The 24419-nt window shown below is 39.9% G+C and overlaps 9 protein-coding genes across 9 annotated transcripts; 6 read left to right on the top strand and 3 right to left on the bottom strand.

Moving 5' to 3' along the window:
* Positions 1-567: 567 nt before the first annotated feature.
* Positions 568-1519, bottom strand: ATC70_003601 (uncharacterized protein; the record flags this gene model as incomplete). Its single annotated transcript, XM_064822957.1, has 5 exons — positions 568-1023; positions 1078-1208; positions 1264-1326; positions 1387-1452; positions 1513-1519. 5 exons carry the CDS (start codon positions 1517-1519, stop codon positions 568-570), a joined length of 723 nt encoding a protein of 240 aa, XP_064679557.1.
* A 971-nt stretch (positions 1520-2490) lies between these two features.
* Positions 2491-4404, top strand: ATC70_003600 (F-box domain-containing protein; the record flags this gene model as incomplete). The annotated part of the gene is made up of 9 exons (XM_064822956.1): positions 2491-2559; positions 2624-2666; positions 2715-2797; positions 2851-3342; positions 3398-3489; positions 3552-3579; positions 3639-4170; positions 4233-4257; positions 4311-4404. 9 exons carry the CDS (start codon positions 2491-2493, stop codon positions 4402-4404), a joined length of 1458 nt encoding a protein of 485 aa, XP_064679556.1.
* Positions 4405-6128: 1724 nt separating this feature from the next.
* ATC70_003599 (translation elongation factor EF-1 alpha) lies at positions 6129-7801 on the bottom strand (the record flags this gene model as incomplete). The annotated part of the gene is made up of 4 exons (XM_064822955.1): positions 6129-6335; positions 6393-6418; positions 6595-7684; positions 7748-7801. 4 exons carry the CDS (start codon positions 7799-7801, stop codon positions 6129-6131), a joined length of 1377 nt encoding a protein of 458 aa, XP_064679555.1.
* A 732-nt stretch (positions 7802-8533) lies between these two features.
* PRS5_1 (ribose-phosphate pyrophosphokinase) lies at positions 8534-9448 on the bottom strand (the record flags this gene model as incomplete). The annotated part of the gene is made up of 3 exons (XM_064822954.1): positions 8534-9120; positions 9173-9363; positions 9429-9448. The coding sequence occupies 3 exons, from the start codon at positions 9446-9448 to the stop codon at positions 8534-8536; spliced, it is 798 nt and encodes a 265-aa protein (XP_064679554.1).
* A 565-nt stretch (positions 9449-10013) lies between these two features.
* On the top strand, positions 10014-10745 carry ATC70_003597 (uncharacterized protein; the record flags this gene model as incomplete). The annotated part of the gene is made up of 6 exons (XM_064822953.1): positions 10014-10076; positions 10138-10248; positions 10308-10408; positions 10469-10496; positions 10547-10610; positions 10666-10745. 6 exons carry the CDS (start codon positions 10014-10016, stop codon positions 10743-10745), a joined length of 447 nt encoding a protein of 148 aa, XP_064679553.1.
* Positions 10746-14615: 3870 nt separating this feature from the next.
* COQ7_1 (ubiquinone biosynthesis monooxygenase Coq7) lies at positions 14616-15296 on the top strand (the record flags this gene model as incomplete). The annotated part of the gene is made up of 1 exon (XM_064822952.1): positions 14616-15296. The coding sequence occupies one exon, from the start codon at positions 14616-14618 to the stop codon at positions 15294-15296; it is 681 nt and encodes a 226-aa protein (XP_064679552.1).
* Positions 15297-16192: 896 nt separating this feature from the next.
* On the top strand, positions 16193-17901 carry ATC70_003595 (uncharacterized protein; the record flags this gene model as incomplete). The annotated part of the gene is made up of 2 exons (XM_064822951.1): positions 16193-16561; positions 16624-17901. 2 exons carry the CDS (start codon positions 16193-16195, stop codon positions 17899-17901), a joined length of 1647 nt encoding a protein of 548 aa, XP_064679551.1.
* A 315-nt stretch (positions 17902-18216) lies between these two features.
* Positions 18217-20918, top strand: ATC70_003594 (uncharacterized protein; the record flags this gene model as incomplete). Its single annotated transcript, XM_064822950.1, has 8 exons — positions 18217-18912; positions 18964-19108; positions 19159-19475; positions 19533-19799; positions 19857-20075; positions 20138-20346; positions 20395-20572; positions 20622-20918. 8 exons carry the CDS (start codon positions 18217-18219, stop codon positions 20916-20918), a joined length of 2328 nt encoding a protein of 775 aa, XP_064679550.1.
* A 974-nt stretch (positions 20919-21892) lies between these two features.
* Positions 21893-22861, top strand: ATC70_003593 (uncharacterized protein; the record flags this gene model as incomplete). The annotated part of the gene is made up of 2 exons (XM_064822949.1): positions 21893-22706; positions 22767-22861. The coding sequence occupies 2 exons, from the start codon at positions 21893-21895 to the stop codon at positions 22859-22861; spliced, it is 909 nt and encodes a 302-aa protein (XP_064679549.1).
* Between the last annotated feature and the right edge of the window lie 1558 nt (positions 22862-24419).

The raw sequence follows: 24419 nt of genomic DNA, 5'->3' as shown, positions 1-24419 counted from the left end.
GACGACAGTCCGTGCAATTTCAATTCTAAGAGTTTCATAATAGAGCCTCGTAAAAATGCTGCAAAAGAGATCAAATCTGGCATTTTGCATATATGAAGGGTCAGTATGGCCAGCAATATAATTTCAATGCATTATTGAAAACCACAAAATACGTGTTGATTGTAAATGCAGATCCCTATATCAATCAGGCTACTTCTAAATCTTCCCATCATTTCTTCTCGGATGATACAACTTGAAAGCCAATATAGATAACTATATTAAGTTTGATTGAATAAACTAGTTCACGCAACGTGGTATCAGATATTTAGGCAATAATGGCGTAATCATCATCATTCTAATTGTGCGTACTACCTTTAGAGGAGGCAACGAGCCTGCTAGATCAGATAACTATCACAAAAACTAAAAAAATGACCCAGCCCCTCCCCCCCACCCGAATTCTCTCCATACAAGTTGCAATGCTGTCGATCCATGCTTCTGTATGACCTAAAGAAACTGGTTCAACCATTTCAAGGAGTATTTTTGTGTAATTTGTGTGTCTATTCGAAATGATGTATGTTTATTGATCTATTACTCTTCTTTATCGAATGATTTCCAAACAGCGTTCTCATCATTATCCCTGTCATCGTCAAAAGCACCACCACGCTCTTCTTTATCAAACTGAGAAGCGTCCACAGACACATCGCCTTCATCCATGTATTTAGCATCAGACAGGGCAAGTGATTTATCTTGTTCAAACAGCTGGCGACCTGTTAACTTGCCCTTCAACTCCTTTGCTCTTTGTGCTTTCAATACTGCGTCCTTTTCCAACATCTCGGCATCGAATTTCTTTTTCCACTCCATGAAATTTTCAACTGTAACCTTTGTGCCGACAAATTTAGCTTGTTCAGCTTCCTCTTCCTTGCGTCTCTTTTCATTGATAATCTCTTCCTCTGCTCGTTGAGCATCCAACATGATATTATCGAGCTCATCCTTCATTGTCATCACCATGGTGAAGATCATGGCCATACCAATTGAATCCTCGGCCTAGTCTTTCAGTGTTATGATAGTTGCTATACGCGTTCTTTTGGTTCAACTTACCACTTGCTTCACTGATTCTCTGATTTTATTGTAGTAGCTTGATGGGATTTGTCCTTCAATTGTTTCGATTTCATATTCTGGTAGTTCTTCAGGGTAGTTGGGTGTATAAATTACGTGTAATGAAAGACCACCTATTCAGATACTTTTAGCATTTTGGATTGAATGATACCGTTTGTCTCTGCTTACGGGGATTCTCCTCGTCTTGTTCTTCGGGATATACAGCAATCTTGAATTCCTTTTCACTGATTGCTAGGTAAACATTGCTATACAGTGAGCACGATATATTGAAAATTTTTACTCTGTAATTACCTTGAAATTCATCAGGGTAGATGGACTCGAGGGCTTCGATCTCATTTGCTTGTTCCTCGGCGTAATCTGGTCAATAAAAGCTCAAATAAGTTCTCGATCTTCTTAGTGATGCTCTCTCGTATTCACCTGTCATAATGTGTATAAGTGCTTTGTGAAGAGTGTGCTTTGTAAATTTTTTCGAAGCTTGGAAATCGAGTTTAAACTGACTGGTGTTTAAACAGCCAATAGTATCCTTAGAGGTTGCCCTGTTCAGTTGAGTGCTCAATGCTGTTGATGCAATGCAAATGAAGTACTTTGATAGCATTGAATTTCATCTCACCCTTATCATAGATTAGGCTCATTGCTAACAATTGCTTTTGAGTCAAGTTCGGTATGTATAGTGTAAATCTCAGGGCAGATTGAGAGTGGACTTTGTTCGATGGGTGTTATATTTATGTAGGTGAAACAAAAGACCCAACTGAAGGAGGATTCATTATCACATTGCATAATGGTATTCAAAAGAAATCCGAAATACATAAAGCCTGTTCATAGGTACCACCGTTTAGCCTCTACGGAGCATCTGCAATGCACTCGGGAAATGTTGGTGGCATTACATCTTCTTCCAAGAACTCTCAAGCGACTAACACAAAGCACATGTGCTAAATGTAGAGGTAGACGCTGTGATATCATTGCAGAGTACGTGTGATTATTCTCCAGGTAATCAGTTATATGACACTTTTGCAGTCAAGTCAGATGCTGTCAAAATGACAGCTAATTTGGTCAGAGAACATGGGTTCCGCAGAGCTGGTTAAAGCATATAAAATTTTCCCGCCTTCACTAAAGCTTCTTTTCCTTCTCTTATCTTTTTCTTTTTTTTTGAATATCATCAACAAAAAGCAACATCTCTAATGGTTCTAAACGGACAAACTGCGTGTGAGTTGCAATGGCTGGCTGACATGAATGTAGATGTCACCACAGCAGCCTCAAGAAAGACAAGCATCATTGGCACCATTGGTAAAGAATATTACCAAATACATCTTGATATAAACAAATAAACTAAGCTAAAAAAAAAAAAAAAAAAAAAAAAAAAAAAAAAAACTAGGGCCAAACACAAACAGCATCGAAATGATCACTCAACTTCGTAATGCAGGTTTAAATATTGTTCGTATGAACTTTTCGCATGGTTCTTATGAGGTGAGGTACTCAGATAATGCAGGCATAATTGCGGAGATTTTAACTTTTGACAATGCATCCATAGTACCATCAATCTGTCATTGATAATACACGTCAGAGTGCAAAGAGTAAGTGAATTGACAGGATAAACAACAGACAACCAATCTGAAATGTAGTGTATCCTGGCAGACCGACTGCCATAGCATTGGACACGAAGGGCCCTGAGATTAGAACAGGCATTATGAAGGATAATGTCGAGGTATGATGTGATATGATGACTTTTGAGCAAAGTGCTTATTTTCTTGTCAGCAGATACCTATCAAAGCAGGCCATGTATTTGTAATGAGCGTAGATGACTCTTATAAAGAGGCATGTGACGACAAGGTCATGTACATTGACTATAAGAACCTACCCAATGTGATTGAGGTCGGCAAGCTGATCTATGTCGATGACGGCATCTTATCGCTTCAAGTTTTGGAAATTTTACCTGACGGTGTTCGAGTCAAGGCTTTGAACAATGGTAAACTTTGCTCTCGTAAAGGTGTCAATTTGCCTGGAACTCCAGTGGATTTACCAGCCCTGTCAGGCAAGGACAAGCAAGATTTACAGTTCGGCGTTGAGAACAGAGTGGACATTATTTTTGCGTCATTCATTCGTCGTGCTCAAGATGTCAAGGATATCCGGAAAGCCTTGGGCGAAGAAGGCAAATCCATCAAAATCATATCCAAGATTGAGAATCACCAAGGAGTAGACAACTTTGATGAAATTTTGGAACAAACAGACGGTATCATGGTTGCACGTGGAGTAAGTAGAATGGGTTCGTAGTTTGTTCCATGTAGATCTAATGCGTCAAGCAAAGGATATGGGCATTGAAATCCCCTTGGAAAGAGTGTTTATCGCACAAAAGATGATGATTGCGAAATGTAATTTGTCTGGCAAACCAGTAATCTGGTAAGGTTTCTGCTGATGGCATTTAAGGCATTGATATTTGGTTAACTAGCAGTATATTTTAGTGCTACGCAGATGCTGGAATCAATGACTGTAAGTAAGACTATGGGCAACATAATGATTTTACTTAATCAGCTATGCTTAATATCTAGTATAACCCTCGCCCTACGCGTGCGGAAGTCTCTGATGTTGCCAATGCTGTTTTGGACGGTGCTGATTGTGTCATGCTTTCTGGAGAGACCGCAAAGGGCAACTATCCTATCGAAGCGGTACAAACAATGCATCAAACCTGTTTACTAGCCGAATCTGTTCTCTGCTACCCCAAACTCTTTAATGAACTTCGCAGCTTGACTCCCTTGCCAACGACAACAACAGAAACGATTGCTTGTGCGGCTGTGAACGCTGCTCATGAACAAAACGCAAAAGCTATCATTGTGTTGACAAGTTCAGGAATATCAGCACGTCTCATCTCCAAATACAGACCCTCTGTACCCATTATTGTGATCACTCGCAATCCACAAACTGCTCGCCAGGTCCACCTTCATCGCGGTTGTTTTCCTTTTTATTACCCCAAGGCATCATCCAAAGAAGCCAGCCGTTTGAGTGCCTCAAATAGCACAGATTATCTTAGTCCTCTTGATCTTTCACCATGGCAAGGTGATGTTGATACGAGAATTAAATGGGGTAAGCATCTAGTTTTTATCAAGATTTGGCTCCACTAATCTGATTTCATGCATGCATTGTAGGAATTGAACAGGGTCTCAAGTATGGGTAAGTTATCGCTATATACTGTATGCCACTCAAATTACTAACTTGATTATTAGTTTGTTGGGGCATAACGAGTCAATCATTGCAATCCAAGGCTGGAGAGGTGGTTTAGGCAATACCAATACACTTCGAATTTTGATTTCTCCATAAATTTGCTATAAATAAAGAGTTGATGGTGTGTATGAATGCTAAATGCTAAATCTTAAAAGTTAAATGGTCTAGTAAGGAAGCATTGGCATTCTCTTTGGACGTTTTTAGCGGTTGATTTATATCATATGTATACTGCATCTAATTCCGCATTTGGTAATATTAGTCTTAATGGGTTTTACCGTAGCCAAGCAAAGGTGTAAAGCCATAGAGTTCAAGCAGCAAATTCGGGTATTCATTTACATTGTTAATTAGAAGTTGTACAGGCTGCAGAGCTGCCCTTCCAGAAGACTTCAGCTACCAAAGATGTAATTCATGTCGTGTAAATAAACTCTACAAAGCAATACATAACCAAATTTGACAGCTTTCAAACCTTCATATCTTGACACGCAGACCTTTATGAGCCACTGGGATGACGCCAAACATTTGTAGTTGAGTGGTAGTAACTTCCTGACACCTTTGCTCAAATTTTTGGGGATCAAAAAACCATGGCCAAAATTCGACCAAAAAGCATGAGGAGTACCTTATGGTTTTCATCGAAAATCAAACGATCGCTTTTTCACCTTGAAAATAGAGACCTTTACTATGGTATATATTAATTCAAAACGTTTCTGTTGATCCAAAGCAACTTCTGAAACTACTTTTCTGAGGTTTTCATATGTGAAATATGGCTATTTTCGTCAAAAACCTCATTTTAAATTTTATTAAATTGCTCAATAACTTCAGTTGAAACACGTATTACAATTAGCACCATTAGAAGCGCCTTGAAAAGTACTCCAAGAATGTATTAGGAAGCATCGGATGATCATCACAGCTTATATAGTCAAATATCACAAAATAGATTAAAGAGGTCGAAGAAAGACAATATCGGTCCAATCTTGAACAGAAAAAAAATACTGAGTTTGAACTAATTTTGGCAGCGGCATTGCTGTTGGCTGACCTAAATGCCTTTCTGTTGATGGCAATGATGATTGCGGCACTGATTAAATGGGAATCATGGAATTGAAAGGACAATTGCTTAGCGCAAATATTTTTTTTGGGGGGGGGGGAGTTTTGCCTCATGAAGGCATATTTTGCAATGAAACTACCTGAAAAAAATCGCTGTAGATTTTACACAAGTCCTGTATTTACTTAAGGCCAACTTTATGTCGCCACCTTATTAAGAGCATCAGCAACAGCGAATGATATGCCAGTTCTATTATCAGAAAATGACAATTGTAATGTACAAATGCTGCATAAAACTTGAATTTTCTTTCATATCGTTTCCATAATAGGTTTCGTTTGATATCAGTGTAAGCAAAAAGGGTGCTGAGGGAGATACCTCCTCTCCTCCTTCTGGTGGCTCTAATATAACCTTCTTTCTTTTGCCAGCTAATAATAAATTGTTTAAAATCTACTTGATATACCAAAAAAAAATTATATCTGATTTAAAATGTCTTTGGAGAGAGCCCATAGGACGATGCTGACATCGAGCGTAGCGAGATAGATCTGCTAGTGTAATGGAATTCACTAATGTTATCTGATATCATCTCGTCACATCAGTCCAATTACCTTTTGACAAAACAATTACTTGAAATCCACAGGCGCTGACATACCATCTTATTCAACATCCAACATATCATAAACAAATGAAGAAAGCATGGTAATAAATTTAAAAATAGTAATTTTTATTTATTTACAAAAGTCTTACAAACTTTTATACAGTACTTGAGCATAAATCAAGTAATTTATTTCTTGGAAGCCTTGGCGGCGGCCTTGGTGACCTTACCAGCCTTGTCAACCTTCTCAACGGACTTGATGACACCGACAGCGACAGTTTGACGCATATCACGGACAGCGAAACGACCGAGAGGAGGATAGTCAGTATAAGCTTCAACACACATGGGCTTGGAGGGAACCATCTTGACGATAGCGGAATCACCAGACTTGACGAACTATTTACAAAGATAATTAGTTTTGTGTTTCAGTTGTTTCCTTTTCTTAAAACCAACCTTAGGAGCATCTTCCATCTTCTTACCTATTATACAAAAGAGACAATTGCGACGTTAGTAAATCATTTTAAACAATCAAGAGACGCCAGAAATTGAAAGAAAAATCAACATTTTTCGATCCAGGGACAAAAATCAAGCAATTTAAACCCAGATTCCAAATATAATGACCGGACTTTCAATTTTGACGATTACAAGTACTTACCGGAACGACGATCAATCTTCTCAATGAGTTCAGAGAACTTACAGGCGATGTGAGCAGTGTGACAATCGAGAACTGGTGCGTAACCAGCAGAGATTTGACCGGGATGGTTCAAGATAATAACTTGAGCGGTGAAAGAGGCAGATTCCTTAGCGGGATCGTTCTTGGAGTCGGAACAGACGTTACCACGACGGATATCCTTGACGGAGACGTTCTTGACGTTGAAACCGACGTTGTCACCGGGAAGACCTTCAGAGAGGGTTTCGTGGTGCATTTCGACGGACTTGACTTCAGTGGTGACAGCAGCGGGAGCAAAGTTGACAACCATACCAGCCTTAATAGTACCAGTCTCAACACGACCAACGGGAACTGTACCGATACCACCGATCTTGTAGACATCTTGGAGGGGAAGACGGAGAGGCTTGTCGGAAGGACGGACAGGGGGCTCAATGGCATCGATGGCTTCGAGGAGAGTCTTACCAGTCTTGGAACCGGCCTTGGTCTCCTTGTTCCATCCCTTGAACCAGGGCATGTTGGTGGATTCATCCAACATGTTATCACCGTGCCAGCCAGAGATGGGGACGAAGGGAACAGACTTAGGGTTGAAACCGATCTTCTTGATGAAACCGGAAACTTCCTTGACAATTTCGTTGTAACGATCTTGAGACCACTTGGTGGTATCCATCTTGTTGATAGCAACAATCAATTGACGGACACCCAAGGTGAAAGCAAGAAGGGCGTGTTCACGGGTTTGACCATCCTTGGAGATACCAGCTTCGAATTCACCAGTACCACCAGCAATAATAAGAATGGCACAATCGGCTTGAGAAGTACCAGTAATCATGTTCTTGATGAAATCACGATGACCGGGAGCATCAATAACGGTGACGTTGTACTTGGGGGTTTCGAACTTCCAGAGAGCGATATCAATGGTGATACCACGCTCACGCTCAGCCTTGAGTTTATCAAGAACCCAAGCGTACTTGAAAGAGCCCTTACCGAGTTCGGCAGCTTCCTTCTCGAACTTCTCGATGGTACGCTTATCAATACCACCACACTTGTAAATCAAGTGACCAGTAGTAGTAGATTTACCCTATGGTAATGAAATATGGTTAATCAATCATATCGCTTTTACCATGTAATATAGAGCACTTACGGAATCGACGTGACCAATGACGACGACGTTAACGTGAGTCTTCTCCTTACCCATTGCGACTATAATGAAAGATAATACATGTAAGTATATTTGATGGATGGATGGATAGCAATTTGCTGTTGTGTGGCATGGATGGATCCAAAATTTACCTTTTTAAAATTGGATGTGTTAAAAGGGAAAGATTTTCTCGTTTCATCTTTGAAAAATAAATTTATACATTATTTTTTTCTCTGGATTTTCCCCGAGTAAACTAAATTTTGCTCCAATGAAAAGAATGTAGCATGAAAGCTGTGACCTTTTATACTCTTGATGTATACCCACTCTTCAAGATTCAGGACACTGGAAGGTATGTGTTATTGGCAGTATGCATCGAGAATCAGATGAAGGAGGATGTAAGCTGGCCGTTACAATCTATTCAATCTGGTGCTAGCGTAAACCTCATGAAGAAGCACCTAGGCTTATGCTTTGGAAATTGCTTTAAGAGATGCTCTCTAATGTTCAGATTTCAATGGAATTTTGCAGGACAATACTGGACATTTGGGAGCTGTCTTGAGTGGAGTATTGCCTTAATAATGGTTCCTTACAAGAAGTCCGTAATGCTAGCATAGTATTAAATCACTTTTGAAGCCGGCTATCAACCTTGATGTCCGTCAGGGACGTTATTTTGACATTTGCACACAAAGCGTTGGTATATTACAGTGACATGAAATGGCAGTAGGGCCTAATACCTGTATCAGGCAATACCATGGTCATATACAGTATCGAGAGGTCTTTATTACACAAAATTTAAAATGCACGGCCTCTTCCTCGTCCTGCTATCATACCACCACGGCTACCTCCTCTGCCTCCGCCTCTTCCTCTAAATCCACCTCTCGCTCCACTATCTCTCTTTTTGTTTGAGGGTTGGTAATTGATAATGGCGATTCTTGTCAAGTTACCTGGCCATCCTGGCCATCCATCAGGTGTAGCTGGATTTCTCATCTTGGGATCTACTTTGATCTTGCCTGCCTTAACAGCCTTTTCAAAATCTCGGCATTTTTTACTCTTTCTTTTCTTCGACATCTTCTTTTTATCAGCAGCGTCCTTCTTTGCTTGTTCTTCTGGTGATAATAAATGCAAAATACGGTGTGGAAAGGCTGCTGTAGGACAAGGAATTTTGGATTGTGTCAAGATAGTATCGTAATCAATTGCGGCCTGTTCAACTTTAGCTACAAAATCTGGATCTGTTTCGTCAAACTCATAGACTTGTTGATCAGCAATAGCTTTTGATAAGTCGTCTGTGTTGTCTGTTCCTTCAGCAATGGTAACGTTGGCAACTGGCTCACTGGCGAATAATCGAAAGGAGAACTCCTCTTCTTGCTCTGTTTCCATATCTAATAGAATTGTCAACTAGATCCATTGAACGAGGCCTCGATTTATCTGTACCATTGCTCTCTTCTTGCTTGGATTCGTCTTCTTCTTCATCGTCAGCATTTCCAATCAAATTACGCATGAGCATATCCATTCTCTCAGCCTCTTCCTTCACCACGTCTTCATCCATAGTCTCTTGCTCAAAGATTTCATTTCGAATACTCGACTGAACTCCAGTCGGCACTTCTTCTTTGGCTCGGCTGGATCTATACAAAGAAACAAGTATTAATTGTTGTATGGCTTCAAAAATATCAATGCTTATAGTACATACACTTTATTTTCAAATTTCATTTCGTATATTTGATAGATGGTCTAGATAAACGTTGAGGTCTGTCAGATTTTTTTTTTTGCAACATCTTCCTTAATGTGACCGTATATACTTGGTTTCTGTACATTGTTGTTCCTGAGCGATGAATTGGAGCATCTAATGTTAAATGCATAAATGAGGATAGCGATGAGCCTAGTGAAGCATTGATTGCTTTATTGAACAGACTAGTTCGGCTATATGTAGTTAACAGCCAATAGTCATAATTTAATAATCTTATGCTTGGTAGAATAAACACAATCGTTATGATACATTCATATTTGCAATTGAAAATTGGCGCAAACTTCGAACATGGCTCAAAAATACCAATAAGCAAAGAGCCTCTTTAAGGATGATTTTTGAGAATCGTACTTCTCGAAAACCCCAAGCGATTTACATCAAAGCCTCGACGGTTTTGATACATCTGACTCTTGTTCCACATCTCAAGTCCTCCGAGTGTTTTACAGCTTCCGCTTCCTGTTTATTCTCTCCACTGCTTTACTCTTCATTCGCGTTCCATTTCTTTCGAATCTACATTTAATAAAATCATTAATGGACGCTTTACAAAACACTGTTCAGCAAGCTAATTTGGCCAGCCTTTTAGGCTTACATTTGGTAAGTGAACAAGAGCGCCATCGCTGTCTATATCAACGGCATAATGTAACCAATATTTCAGGGTCTTTCACTTCTTGGTGCAGTTGCTACCAATCCAACATATAATATCCCCATCTTCTTTTTCGGCATTTGGGCTTACAACTACCGAGAATCTACTTCACCTCTTAAAACTGTATGTGCTCATGGAACGTATTCAAACTTTAGTTAACATTTTTGTAAAACGCAAAAAAGTTTACAGGCATATTAGGTTTCAGTATCTTTTTGGATTTGAGTTGGCTCTATCTACATGGAGGCAACCCACAAGAAGAAAGCGGATTTGGTTTTGCAAAGTTGTAAGATTAGGTGGCATACATAGGAGACCGCGACATTGGGAATTAACAGCGTTTCTATAGCTTCACAATCATCAGTTTGCTTGTCAAGGTAAATGCATAATGATGCAATCAGTGGTGGATTCTGATGTGGTTATGTAGCCTTTATCCGTTTATTCCGGAATAAACAACCTCAAGGAAAGAGGGGATACATTAAACGCTGGAAGTTAGTAGACAGAAAGAACTCATGCGTGAAACTTGTACTGATCCTCATGATTTAGATTGGTCAGATGCTCCTGGCGCTTTCCCAAGTGGTGGTTATCAAAATGTCAGAGATGGAGATAGTGCTGAATTTGCATAAAAACAATAATTAGATTGTTATGATGCAAATCCAGTATAGGCAAATCGTGAAATAAATAAACCCTCCTTGATACCATTGTTCATGAAGAAAACTGTATGAATATATCCTTGATTCAGGCTTGATTGAGAGGTTTATAAGCCATAGCCTGTGATAAAAGTTATTTAGCTGTTCATGATCCGCCTTTAACCAGTCGTCATGACAAGAACCTTGAAGAGTTCTTGGTTTTTACCGGCCAGTTGATGTATAATTGACGAGATTGGTCTACATCATAGTGTACTTAAACGAGCGTTTATGCTTCGGATGGCTCTCTACCTTCGCTTCGCTTCGATGAGAGCCAACCTACACAGTGGAATTTCGCGTTACCGATTGCTCTTGCGTATCTTTCCAAAATATTGCCACTTTCAACTTGACCCTCCACTTACACATTATATTACCTGTGGATCTGACTCTTATATAATGCTCTACATCCATATACACGTAGCTACTTCATATACAGGCAAGCAGCACACTGGTATTCCCCCTTTTTAGCCCTTAGTGTCACTGATACACCAAAATTTGAGTGCATTTGAGCTATGTTTTCTCGCGTTAAAAGCCGTTTTAGATGGTCAGAATAGCACCAAACAATTGCTCTCATCTAACACTTACTTCCTGACACCTTTGCTCAACTTTTTAAGGACCAAAAAAACATGACCGAAAATCGACCAAAAAGCATGAGGTACCCCTCATGGTTTTCTTCGAAAATCAAATGATCGCGTTTTTCACCTTGATAATGAAGACTTTTACTATGGTATATCTTGAATCAAAATGTTTCTATCAATCCAAGGCAACCTCTGAAACCACGTTTATGAGGTTTTCATTTGCAAAATTTCGACATTTTGGCCAGGAACCTCTTTTCATATTATTGTAGATTGCTCAACAAGTTTAATGAAACCACCTATCTTACTTGGTACCATTGGATGCCCCTTGAAAAGCGCTCCAAGAAAGCTTAAAGCAACATGGGATGATCATCACCTTTTTATAGTCGAATCTAGTTGAATAGTTCAATCAAGTCGAGAATCATCAAAATCTGGCCAATCTTGAATGGACAAAAATTTTGGGTTTGAATTAATTTTGGCTGTTAGGGCTGGCTGGCAAACTCAATGCCCTGTTCATTATGAAGGCAATGCAGTAATAGATGCTTTTGAAGCGTATGGAAAGCAGATGGCAAATTACGTAGCACTATCTTTAGCCATGCTATTTTTTTGTGCATTCTATTTAACAACACCAGTCTATCAAAATAATTTTTAGATCAATTTCTTTCCTTTTTGAGGCTTTGAAAGTGTCTAGAAACCATAAATTTGCTACGTTACGATGAGTATTTCGACTCTTCGGTTGGTTCCCTGACCTACGCTTTGCTTTGGTGGAAACCAACCTACGTTCAGATGGCTTGCGCTGCCGTGGGCCTTTGGTTGATAAAAGAAACTTGATTGTCGATTGATAGTAATTTAATATAAAATCTCTAATTATATACGAACCACGCCTGACAAATGCCTGGCAACTCATTTTCCATATTAAAATTGTCAAAATGTCTAGGGACTATAAATTTATTATGTTATAACTAGATATTTGATCTCGTTAACACTTAGTGGAGTCTCCTCGCTCAATTCTGTAGTTCTATCATCGATGATTCTAATAGCGTTGAGCATATGACAGCAACTGAGCCTACCAGACATAGATATACACAATAGATACTATATAGAGCGCTCAGAATAAGCTATGGTATTCTTCAGTTTGTGATTCCCTTCCAATTATAGTTATTAAAATATCGATTGCCTTCATGCAGGTCAGATGAACTGTTGATTAAAACTTTGGTTTACATCTGCTCAAGATTGGCCAGATTTGATCTGATTCAACTCCAATATCATTTATTTGCTAGATTCGACTATGTAAATTGGGATAATCATCCTATACTTTTCTATGCTTTCTTGGAGTGCTTTTCAAGGGGCATCCAATGGTACCAAATAGGATAGGTGTTTTGAATAAACTTATTGAGCAATTTATGAAAATAAGAAAAGAGGTTTCTGGCCAAAATGTCCAAATTTTAAATATCAAAGTCCCAAAAAGACGATTTCAGAGGTTGCCTTGGATCGATAGAAACATTTTGATTCAAGATATACCATAGTAAAAGTCTTCATTATCAAGGTGAAAAATGCGATCGTTTGATTTTCGAAGAAAACCATGGGGGGGTACCTCATGCTTTTTGGTCGATTTTCGGTCATGTTTTTTTGGTCCTTAAAAAGTTGAGCAAAGGTGTCAGGAAGTAAGTGTTAGATGAGAGCAATTGTTTGGTGCTATTCTGACCATCTAAAACGGCTTTTAACGCGAGAAAACATAGCTCAAATACATTCAGATTTCGCTGTGTTTTGCATACGTTTGACTATTAAGAAGCCCTGCGCGTACGCTATCTTCCTGTATGTAACCTTTTCTCGTTGATACAGACATAGAGCGTCATAGAAAAGTCAGTTCCAAGGCTACATGTATCAGAAAGTAGCTACTTGAGAGCTCGGGTGAAATTTATGGAATATTATGTATTATTTAAAGCGGCTACTGTGGCTATAGCTACTATACAGTAGAGTGATGAAGCAATTAAAAGTAATAATAAAGACTGATGGACTTGATCTGATTTTTTTCAGCAATGTCGCTTTACACAGATCCCAGAATGATCCAAAGGGGCAAGTGTGATTTTCAACAATCTGCTACGTTTTGAGTGGGGGCATTGTACATTGTGTATCAGTGCAAATAGCGTACTACCAGTAGCATAGCACTATGCTATCCACATTCCTGATCGCTTGTTGGTTCACATAAATTGCAACTTGCTGTGTGTTCACAGCAAGGGACACGAAGGTTGGATTGTGCAACGGCATGAACCTCGTATTCAGGAGTAAACAAGGCTGCATGAAACCCAAAAATAAGAAAGTTTGGCAGCATGAAAGATTAGACTTTTAGAGCTATGAGAAGCAATGGCCATGATGAACGAGGCTTGTTTATGTATGACTAATAATCAAAAGGTATACATGCTCAACCACATTTATAAATATAGTAATCATTGGAAACACCTTTAACCGCAGTGAAATATATTCTAGAAACCTTGTTCTTGTTTCTTTGCCAAAGCATTATTGAAAACGAAAATAATCCATCAGATGATCCCTGAGAAGTGCTTCAAGAATGCTAAAGAAGAATTTACTCTCGGAAGTTTATATATACGCAACAAGAATGAATGAAATGATGTAAGGAAACGATGATATCAGTTTCGATGCTACGGAAGATGGGCCGTGAAATCTCTAAAAGAGATGATACAACCGAGCGAGGGAATAAAAAGCTTGAGGTTGCACACACCATCGAACTAATTAACTTTTTTTTTTTTTTTTTTTTTTTTTTTTTTACAATTGATGATGGCCACAACTTGGTATTGACGTTATGAAATCGACATTTGTAACTGACTGCATGATGACAGAGTTGGATACATGTCATTTGTGGCACTTGTGAATTTGATTTAACGATTGCCAAACGGCATGGTGCCTAGTTTTCTGTTGTTGTTTCTTTGCTCCTCCTTGTTTGTTGTTTCTTTATGGAGACATCAACTAAGCTATATTATGTGCTTACATGATTAACTTTGTGCTGTATTCATGTTGACCATATACAAGAGCTTGTACCCATTTTAATGTACAAGCCGAGATTTGAGGTTACATTTTCAGGCTTATTAAGGCAATCAAAACATTCGTATCTTTTTGAGCAAAAGACGGGTGTTGTACATCCGCAGCATTTCGCTCTCTTTCGCGTTTTTCCTTTTTACTAGTACCCCTTGATTTCTCTCTCCGGATATACTATTAAATGCCCAAAGCAATCAAAAAAGCAGCGAAAAAAGAAGACAATAAGGCCGGTGGCAGTGCTAAAAGTAGTAGCACCAAATTTCCAACCTTGGCACAAAAGAACTTTCTTCGTGTGGACGAACTCGAGCCTGATCAAATCTACGTGATTCCCAAATTCTTGAATGCCAAAGAGTGCGATCAATTAGTTCAGTATTTCGAGACTCATTTGCCGCCTATTGCTAGTGCCGGTGGAAAACCTAAACGTGGGTATGCGTTTCGCAACAATGATCGACAATCAATTCAAGATTCAAGCGTCGCAAACACATTGTGGAAAGGAATGCAACAAGTGGTCCAAGAGTCGCCTATCAGCCAAGCAAAGATACCCAAAGGATTGAATTCTAACATCCGGATATACCGTTATAGGAAGGGTCATTCATTTGGTGCTCACTACGATGAAAGCGTACAAGATGAAACAACTGGTTTATGGACTGATTGGACGCTACTGATCTATCTGAATGAAGACATGAAAGGTGGCGAAACAGTGTTCTATAAGAATGATAATCGGAAATCCGATCCGATAGTGGTACAGCCGAAAAAAGGGATGGCTTTGCTCCATCGACATGGTACACACTGTTTGCTACATGAAGCAATGGAAGTCATTGAAGGCAGTAAATGGGTGTTGAGAAGCGACGTCTTGGTGTAGATTTATCATTCATTGTAGGAAATATAGGATTCAGGGGTTTGATAATAAATAAAAGCAATATTTGCAGATCTGTAATTATTAATGATGTATCATAATAAACGCACGTACACTTTTTGCCATTGTTTGTATATAGCTATATATACATCCAGCCCTTGTTTTGGTCTCAAGGCACATAAATGAGATTAATGATTTATCAACAGAATAACAATGGGCCCATCCTCGTTCTATTCAAATAGTAGGGAGAAGTATATACTTTATCATACAAATCACTGTGGAAAATGGGCGTTCCATGTGGTACAATAAGCATGAACAATTTTGGTAGTATGTTATTATGAGGTATACATGAAACAAACAGATGATTCCATCTTACTACTTCCCAGGATCACCCTCTCGTACGCGTATAGATTTAATATAACTATATTGTCCATGGATATGATCACATCTAGCCTATGTCTGATCCATACAGTAACAAGTAGATGATCATATGCTTGGCCTTTTCTCTCTCTCTCTCTCTCTCTTCCTCTCTCTCCCTCTCTCTCTCTCTTTCAATAAAGGAGCAGCCAGGGGATGCTGAAAATACAAGTGTATGATGCTATCTGTTCCACTGTAACGTAACACACAACTGCACTTGTTTCCTTCACTCTGTCATCATACTGTGTACACACACACACTCTATAATCATAGTGTGCGTGAACTTATCGGTAGCCAAGCGACAGAAAAAAAAAAGTATTTATAGGTACTCTGTTTATTTCCTTTCTTTTCTCTTTTGTTTCCTTCATTTCATTGTAATCCCATTCTACTATATATATATATATATAACAGCTTAATAAATATACCCTTTTTTTTTTTCTTGTCTTATATATCACAACATGTCAAATAAGAAACAGCTACAACAAATGTCGCAATTCTCAATTATTCGTGAATCACCTGGAGACAAGCATCTGATCAATAACAACAACAAAAAGTCAAACTACAACAACCACACGAGAGAAATCAAGTTTAAGTATGAAGAGCCTATCGGTATCAGGCCTGAAGATGACGATGATCTCGAGACCTGCCCTGCTAGAACAAGAGCCTCTTGGCCCCATAAGATTGTTCCTTGGTGGAAGCCCACGGATCGCTATGAAAAACCACCTTATTCTTATGCAACACTGATTGCTCATGCCATCTTGACTAGCAAAAACGGCCGTTTAACTTTGAGTGACATTTACAAATGGATCTCGGAAGCATATCCGTACTACAAAAGAGGCCAAAAGGGCTGGCAGGTAAATAACAAGCACAAACCATCACAACAAGCATTGTGTTGACCATCCATCTCGCTCATTAGAACTCTATCCGCCACAATCTCTCATTGAACAGAAAGTGGTTTGTCAAGGAAGACCGTCGTCCTACTCAAGCGCATCCTGGCAAAGGCGGTTACTGGACTCTCCGTCTCAACACTGAAAAGATCTTTGTAGACAACTTGTCTCAAACCGGCGGCCACAGCAGAAGACACCACGACATGGGCATGTACACTTCTCTCTCCACTCGTCATTACCGCAATACCAGTTCTGAAACTGGCGCCATTAGTGGTGAAGACATGATGAATTTGGATGACTTGTCAATGGATAACATGTGTCCCAACATTCACATTACTCGCCCTGAAGATTACGAAGCCAAGAAGAACAAGGCTACTGCTGCTGCTGCTGCTGCTGCTGCTACTGCTGCTGCCTCTACTGCTTCTACTACCTCACCCTCTGTGGCTGCTCCCCGCATCAGAAACATGACAGCTCAGGAAAAGAAGAGCAAGATTGCGCCAAAGCAAGTGCCCAAGACTGATCCCAAGAACTTCATCATTCGATTCAATCCTCTTGACCCTGTCAACAAGCGTCGCAAGTCTACTGATCCTCAAAGACCTCCTCCCAAGGCGGGTAAACGCCGCAATCCTGTTGAACCTGGATCATCTACAGCTGAAGATGACGATGATAGTGCTGTTGATGTGGGATCGTATGCTGACGATACACACACTTCCAAAAAGAGAAAATCAACAACAACAAACTCAATTGACACCATCGCTGCGTCACCGTATGTATTGAGTTACCCTACAGAGTCGTACAACAATTTGACTAGACCATCGGATTTGATCGGTACTATGCCTGCTCTTCCTCAGCAACCTCTGCAACAGCCACTGCAACAGCAACAACAAGAAGGCAATGACTTTTGGATGTGCGATAAAGACCCCAACCAGATGCTACTCACTGCTGAATATCCAATGCTGTTTGATGTGGAGGCGCAGAACATCCTTGATGGATTACAAGTTCCTCAGCAAGTGGTGACTCAACATCCTGATATGAAGACCATTGATCTCCAGTCCTTCAGCTTGGAAAAGAACCTCCACTTTTCGTCCAACACATTCAACGCCGAGTCCTTCTCTGACCCCAACAGCAATTGGTATGTGCCTGACTTGGCCACTTACAACTTGGATCAATACGTTGATTTCGAAGGCACAACCACAGACTTGCTCATGGAGGATGATCCAGCCACTATGAATACCTACTGGCCTACGGATGCCAATAACTGCTATTTCAATATGCCATCTACCCTTTCTACAACTAAGTATGAATAACTTTTTCTTTCAAATTTGTTTCTATATATCCCCCCCCCCAAACATACTCAATTACATATACCTCTTTCGTGTTCTTTCTTGTAAATTAATTATAAATAAATATATATCTCCTATAAAAGGCATTCTATATCAAAACAATAAACCCCATTTATCAGATGATGGATCACACTTGCAAATCTATGCGCCCCATTTAGTCCGTTTCATCCACAGTCGGCGGGGTAAAGCAATATAGTGTCTACTTAAGAGGGTCACACTAAGCTATAGCCATGACCCCTTCTTCCCGCCCTCCTTTTATACTCCCACACCCAACAGAAAATGGACCTCCAAAGAGCTGCTAGTATGATAAGGGCTCTGCCCTACATGTCCAAAACGATTGTAGATGATACGCTATACGAAAAAGTGCTTTCGTTTCTCATATCGGTCTTGTCGACGCATTCCATTCAGGCCATAGTCGAGTTGAATAAACAATGTCAAATATTTCAACAAATCAAAGAAGCGTGTTTGCTGGTAGATGAGCAAGATTATCGTGTCACTACGCTTTGTCTTCGCTTTTTGGGCCAATTGATACACTATGGAAAAGACGAATTGTTTCAAGAATTAGAGTCTGATTATACAGATGTGTTGGCCATGATCACTGCTGGCATCAAATCGAACGAAGCTGCTCTACGCTGTGCTTGCATTGAAACATGTCGCCTGTTCTTACGGTGCGATAGTGGGTACACGTGGCTGCTCAGCAATGACAAGGCAACATCCTTCATCCCATTTGCGCTATTGGATCAGAGTAGCTATGTGGTAGCTGAAGCGTGCCACTTATTTGCCGCCTTGCTGACACTTGAATCAAATGAATTGCTTCAATCAATGGATCCTTCAGAGTTGATCCGCTCTATTTTGCTTCAGTCTGCTCAGGGAGCAGGAGATCAGAAACAAATGCTCTCTGCCCTGGATTTTTGCTGGGCTGTTGTGGCCGTTAGAGATCAAAGAACGCTTCCTTACCTTCGATCAAAGCAGCTGGTAAACCAGATTTTAAGCAAATTCTTCCACATAAACTGACTGTATTGATAGTTACATTCCTTCATGCCTTCCCTATTATCATGCGATCGGATGATCAGAGCAAGAACACTGGAGATTACAAACGAGCTGTTTACGTGGGATCCAGATCCACTTCTCACGTTGAACCTATCCAGCAGTGGAAGCAATGTGCACCAAGGTGAGCGTCATGTGTGTTGGCTTTGCAATGAAGACTAAAATGAGGAGTAGCTTATCTGGCCATATCTGAATTGGCATTGAGCATGATCAAAGAGTCGACTGCATTAAACGACACGATGACAGCAGTTTCGTTACTGGACGCATCATTTACCTTGCTTCAGCATAGCTCAGACACTGAAACTTGTTCATCTGACGCAGCGTACACTACACTACATCAGCTTTTGCATGTCTGCATGGATAGCGACACTCACAACCAACTAGCAAATGTAAAGAAGTCATTGAAATCGGTTCGTATGAAGAACAACCTACTGCAACTTGTGGTCCGCACCGTAAACAAGCTCTTGGAGATGGATGCGACTACTATGAATGTAAGTGACCATCACGTTTAATGCATAACCGCCAATGCTTATTCATCGCCATGACAGAATCCCGGCTTCACTGATTTTTTTGACGTCTTGAAACACGACATGCTGTATTCGGATTCTCGCGTTTTGAAGGCCTGTTTAGAGTTACTCACGAGTGCCATGTACAAAGATCAGCAGCCAGCAATATTAGCGCAGTGCACTCACGCATTAGTCAAAATTATGATGAATGATGATACTGCATTGGATTGCAAAAGCCTCTCTATTGTATTGGCATCATTTGACAACCTTTTAGGTCACAAAGACATTGGTGCTCTTGTGACAGAATCAGTGAGTAATTCAAACAGCCCAAACAAACAAAACACTCATAAAATAGTGATTTTTCAGGGCAACGGTTTAGCAGAGGCACTCGAGTTCAAGTTTCTTGATACAGAATGGGACATTCGGGATGCCACTGTCAATTTCATTGGACAGCTGTTCACCGATAACCCAATTAGGCTGACAAAGGTTCAATTTGCATTGACATATGATTTACCCTTACTCGTATTTGCTCGTATCCATGATGCGGAACCATATGTGAGAGCTTCAGCTGTACAAGTCTTGCAGGTAATAGGCAGCGCTTTTGTTGTTGGATTATGTATATTGAAGCGTTTGTTTCCTCCTAACAGACGATGATGACTTGCAGAGAGGGATGGGATTACATTCAGCAGCACAAAGTATCCAGGGATTTGGCTACAAAACTGCCTTGTTTGCTGTATGATACAGAAGCATTTGTGAGAAGAGCTGCACTGGATGCCATCAGTTGCTTGGCTGAGAACAGATCCTGTCAGGGGATGCTGATGGAAGTGGAGGATTCAAAAAACCAAAATTCACTCAAGTAAGTACCATGGTTGTCTACCTGTCTGGATACTGACAGTTGCGATAGTCCCGACATTATACGCGACCTGGTGAAGGATGAAGATACGGATGTGCGTATCAGGGCATGTAAACTGATTGAAAGCCTATGGCTACTTTATATCCATGAGAAGCAGCAAAATAAGAAGACTCGAGAGCACGATCACCTATTCACACATTTAGGGGCAGGCGAATTACTAGCAGAAGCTGTGAGTCTTTATATATTAAACACAACTTTCTGCTAACACCTGGGCATAGGCTGTGGACACCAATAGAGTGGTTCGCATAGAAGCTGTCCGAGTCATTGAACGCATCTTGTCTCAGTACTCTTCTTCCCCGTCGAGCACAGCGCAAAAGAGGTCCTTTGATGACAAGGATCAAAAAGACGATGATTTCATACGAACGTTACAAACAGTAAATCTAGCTCAGCAAAAACAAACATTAGATCCGGAACATCTCTATCAAGAAGCATTTGATATCAATGCAGACATGATGACTCAATCCATCATCCCAACAAATCCTGACGATGATATCAATATGCTGGATTGTTATTAGCTGATGATGAAATATACTGTCGAAAATGTTCCATTGCAGACAAGGCCTTTCTCGATTTAGTCCATGTAGCGATGTATAATAAAAGCAGCTTGATTATCAGATGCTAATCTGTATCGTGTCTTTTAATAAAATTGCATTTCATCCTTGGTTTGAGCTGTGGTTGTATCTGTATGACGAATCATCTATGATTGCAATTCAGGAACGAAATCAGCTCAAATAGCAACGGCGATGGGTATACGTGTCATGTATGCACGCATGAATTTGCTTTGTAGATGGTGGCTGCGCGGAACGTTTGGTGCGCAATAACGTGATAATTTAAGGTTTTCCCTGGATAGCAGCATGAATTTCACGATTAATACTTTTACCGTGAAACCTTGGTTGGATTTTCATGTATACAGAACGCTGACAAGCAAGAGCGAGATTAAGAAGCATGTAGAGCGTACTGTGCATTTCATCTATCACTACTCTGGTATCCATTCCGTGTCTGATTTCAGGATTTTCAGGCACCAATTTTAAATCGCATTTGTAGATATATGATTGGACAACGTTTTCATAGATGTCTAAAATTACTCACACACAATACTCAACGCATGTCTCTAGTTGCACAGACAAACAGCAGGCAAATCAAGAAAAAGAGAATATGAAAAAAAACAAATGAGCCTATTTATATTATAAATACCCAAAATTATGTTTTAGCGTATCCTCAGATAAACATATGCAAAAAGCAAAAAGCCATGTGGCAACATCACTCAACCGGTAAATGAAATGTAAATGGTGTGGCAAATCTGTTGAGAGCACGCGGTAGTCCTGCTTGTACATTTACAGCACTGTTAATAGGCGGAGTTGCCTCTAATCAACCCCCCCCCTCCTTGTTTCTATTTGTTTAAAGCATTTACTGGTCTCTCTCTCTCTCTCTCTCTTTTTCCTTCATCTTTACATCCCCCCCCCTTCTCTTCTACACTAATTATTCAAATATGAATATGACCGATCACTTTAGTAGCAACTCTCAACCCAATTCTCCATATCAACCTCAACAACAACATCAGGAAAGAAGACCCTCACTTATTGACCCAACATCCAACAGAACATTGTATCCTCTGTCTTCATTCCGTCATCCGCATCATCACACTGCTGGTTATTCAGATAGTGCACATTCAAGCCCTTCAAACTCACGCCGAGGCTCACTGACTGACCCAGCGTTGCATTCATCTTCTTTCCGTCCTAATCATTCACTCTTATCGTTCAACTCTTCTTCTCCTCCATCTTCTCCTTCATCTAGAAGATCATCGATGGTAACTACACCTGAGCATCTTCCTTCATTGCCGCAGCTTCCAACCCCGCCTACATCTACAACGACCTCTCCCTGGCGAAGAGAATCACTGCCTTCAATTACACATTTAACAAGCACTACTACATCCTACAGACCTTCTACTGCTGATTATCAGTTCAAACAGATGCACATGATGGTGGATGATCACCGTCGCCATTCGATTGCTATGGGATCTTCTTCTGCTTTCAATGGAGTCAACAGCAGACATAACTCTATATCTAGCTCGGGCATGGAGGAAGACATGATTATCACAGCAGCAGGGGGAGAGGATGAAAGACCCGTCGTCTCAAGGAGAGGTAGTGAAACACCTTACAGTCGATCTCCAGAACTTCGAATAAGTCACAAGCTAGCGGAAAGAAAGAGAAGAAAGGAGATGAAGGATTTGTTTGATGATTTAAGAGACTTACTACCAGTGGATAAAAACCTAAAGACGAGTAAATGGGAGATTCTGAGCAAAAGTAAGTTTTAGCGGCTTTCTCTTTATCTGTGAATGACTAACTTATTGCATCCTGAATTAGCTTTGGAATACATTCGTATACTGCATCAAAGAGAGAGTATCATGGAGAAGGAGAAGGCTGACTTAATCAATGAATTGAACGCACTGAAGCGATGAATTGACTAAAAAAAAAAATCAATAGCAATACTAATAATAGCAATAATAATGCACCTAATAATACAACCACAATGCGACATTCTGCGCAGACGCACAACCATAAATATAAAACGAGACACATTTATATTGATTTAATGCTATATAAAATGACAGTTGTTATATACAGTTGAATAAACATTAAAAAAAGACACATTCGTAATGATCTTTCTACTGTTGCTGAATGTTTGAAGGATGCTTCATCCAAGACCATGTACAAGATGGTCAGGGCATGGCAATTCGGGGTTTGTCGTCCAAAATTTCATGCAGGTTTTGTCAGATCAGTAGGGCTGTCATCATGTCTCTAATAATGCAGATCATAGGGAAATTCGAGTTTTTCAGGTTCCAGTAAGCATACTATATTCATTCGAAAGCCCTTGAGCTTTAATGAGAGCTATTGTATGCGACGACGACTGGCATTGACTATCGGATTCGTCCATCTCATTACAAAAGTGTGAGTCTTGTCGAATAGCCAACTAGTATGGGCTTCTTAGCACTCGACTATCGCCTAAAAGACCTCTATAACCGTGAGTCTTCTGCCTCTTCTACAAAGCCCTACGGCTGTATGAACGAGGAAAGCTCTTGAACAGGTTCACAATAGGCTTGCATTACCTTTTACTGCTTAAAAATACGCACATCACAGCATAATTCGGTTAAATTTAAGCCGTGATTTCTCGTGTTAGAAGCCGTTTTAGATGGTCAGAATAACATCAAACAATTGCTCTCATCTAGCACTTACTTCCTGACATCTTTGCTCAACTTTTTAAGGATCAAAAAAACATGACCAAAAATCGACCAAAAAGCATGAGGTACCCCTCATGGTTTTTCGTCGAAAATCAAACAATCACGTTTTTGACAGCAAAAATGAAGACTTTTACTATGGCATGTATTGAATCAAAATGTTTCTCTTAATCCAAAGCAATCACTGATATCACTTTTGCGCGACTTTGGTATGTGAAATCTCGACATTTTGGCCCAAAACCACATTTTGAATTCTTCAAAATTGCTCAGCAAGTTTGTTCAAAACATCTCTTATAATTAGCATCATTGGATGCGCCTTGAAAAGTGCTCCAGAAAAGCATAAGGGAACACGGGATGATTATCACTATTTACTAGTCAATTTCTGCAAAATAGATTAAATAGATCGATTTTGCTCAAAATTTGTCCAATCTTTGATGAATAAAAACAACGGAGCTTGAATTAAATTTGGTGGTGGTGGTGGCAGTGGTTGCCCGCTGCCTCTTTGATAAAGGCAGTCAATGCTTTGAGGTTGATAAAAAGGGAAATGCGAGTTGGAAAGCACTATAATTCAAGTTGTTTACTGATTTATTGCTTTTGTTTCCTGGTTCAATGTCTGGTAACGCCAGTCTGAAGGATGTTATCTGAAAATAGTAAATATCAGCTTGCCTTAGGTTGGATTGGTACGGTCATCTCTGTCAAAGTTACACTCAAATCAGTGTGTAACTGAGCAACTTTCAACATGCACTTGTATATTTACATAGCGAAGCAAACTATAAGCAAG

This window comes from Mucor velutinosus, assembly GCF_035048745.1.
Source record: "Mucor velutinosus strain NIH1002 chromosome Unknown tig00000165, whole genome shotgun sequence".
Taxonomy (NCBI): Eukaryota; Fungi; Mucoromycota; class Mucoromycetes; order Mucorales; family Mucoraceae; genus Mucor; species Mucor velutinosus.
Note: the sequence above shows the minus strand (reverse complement) of the source record. Positions and strands in the feature narration are given on the sequence as shown.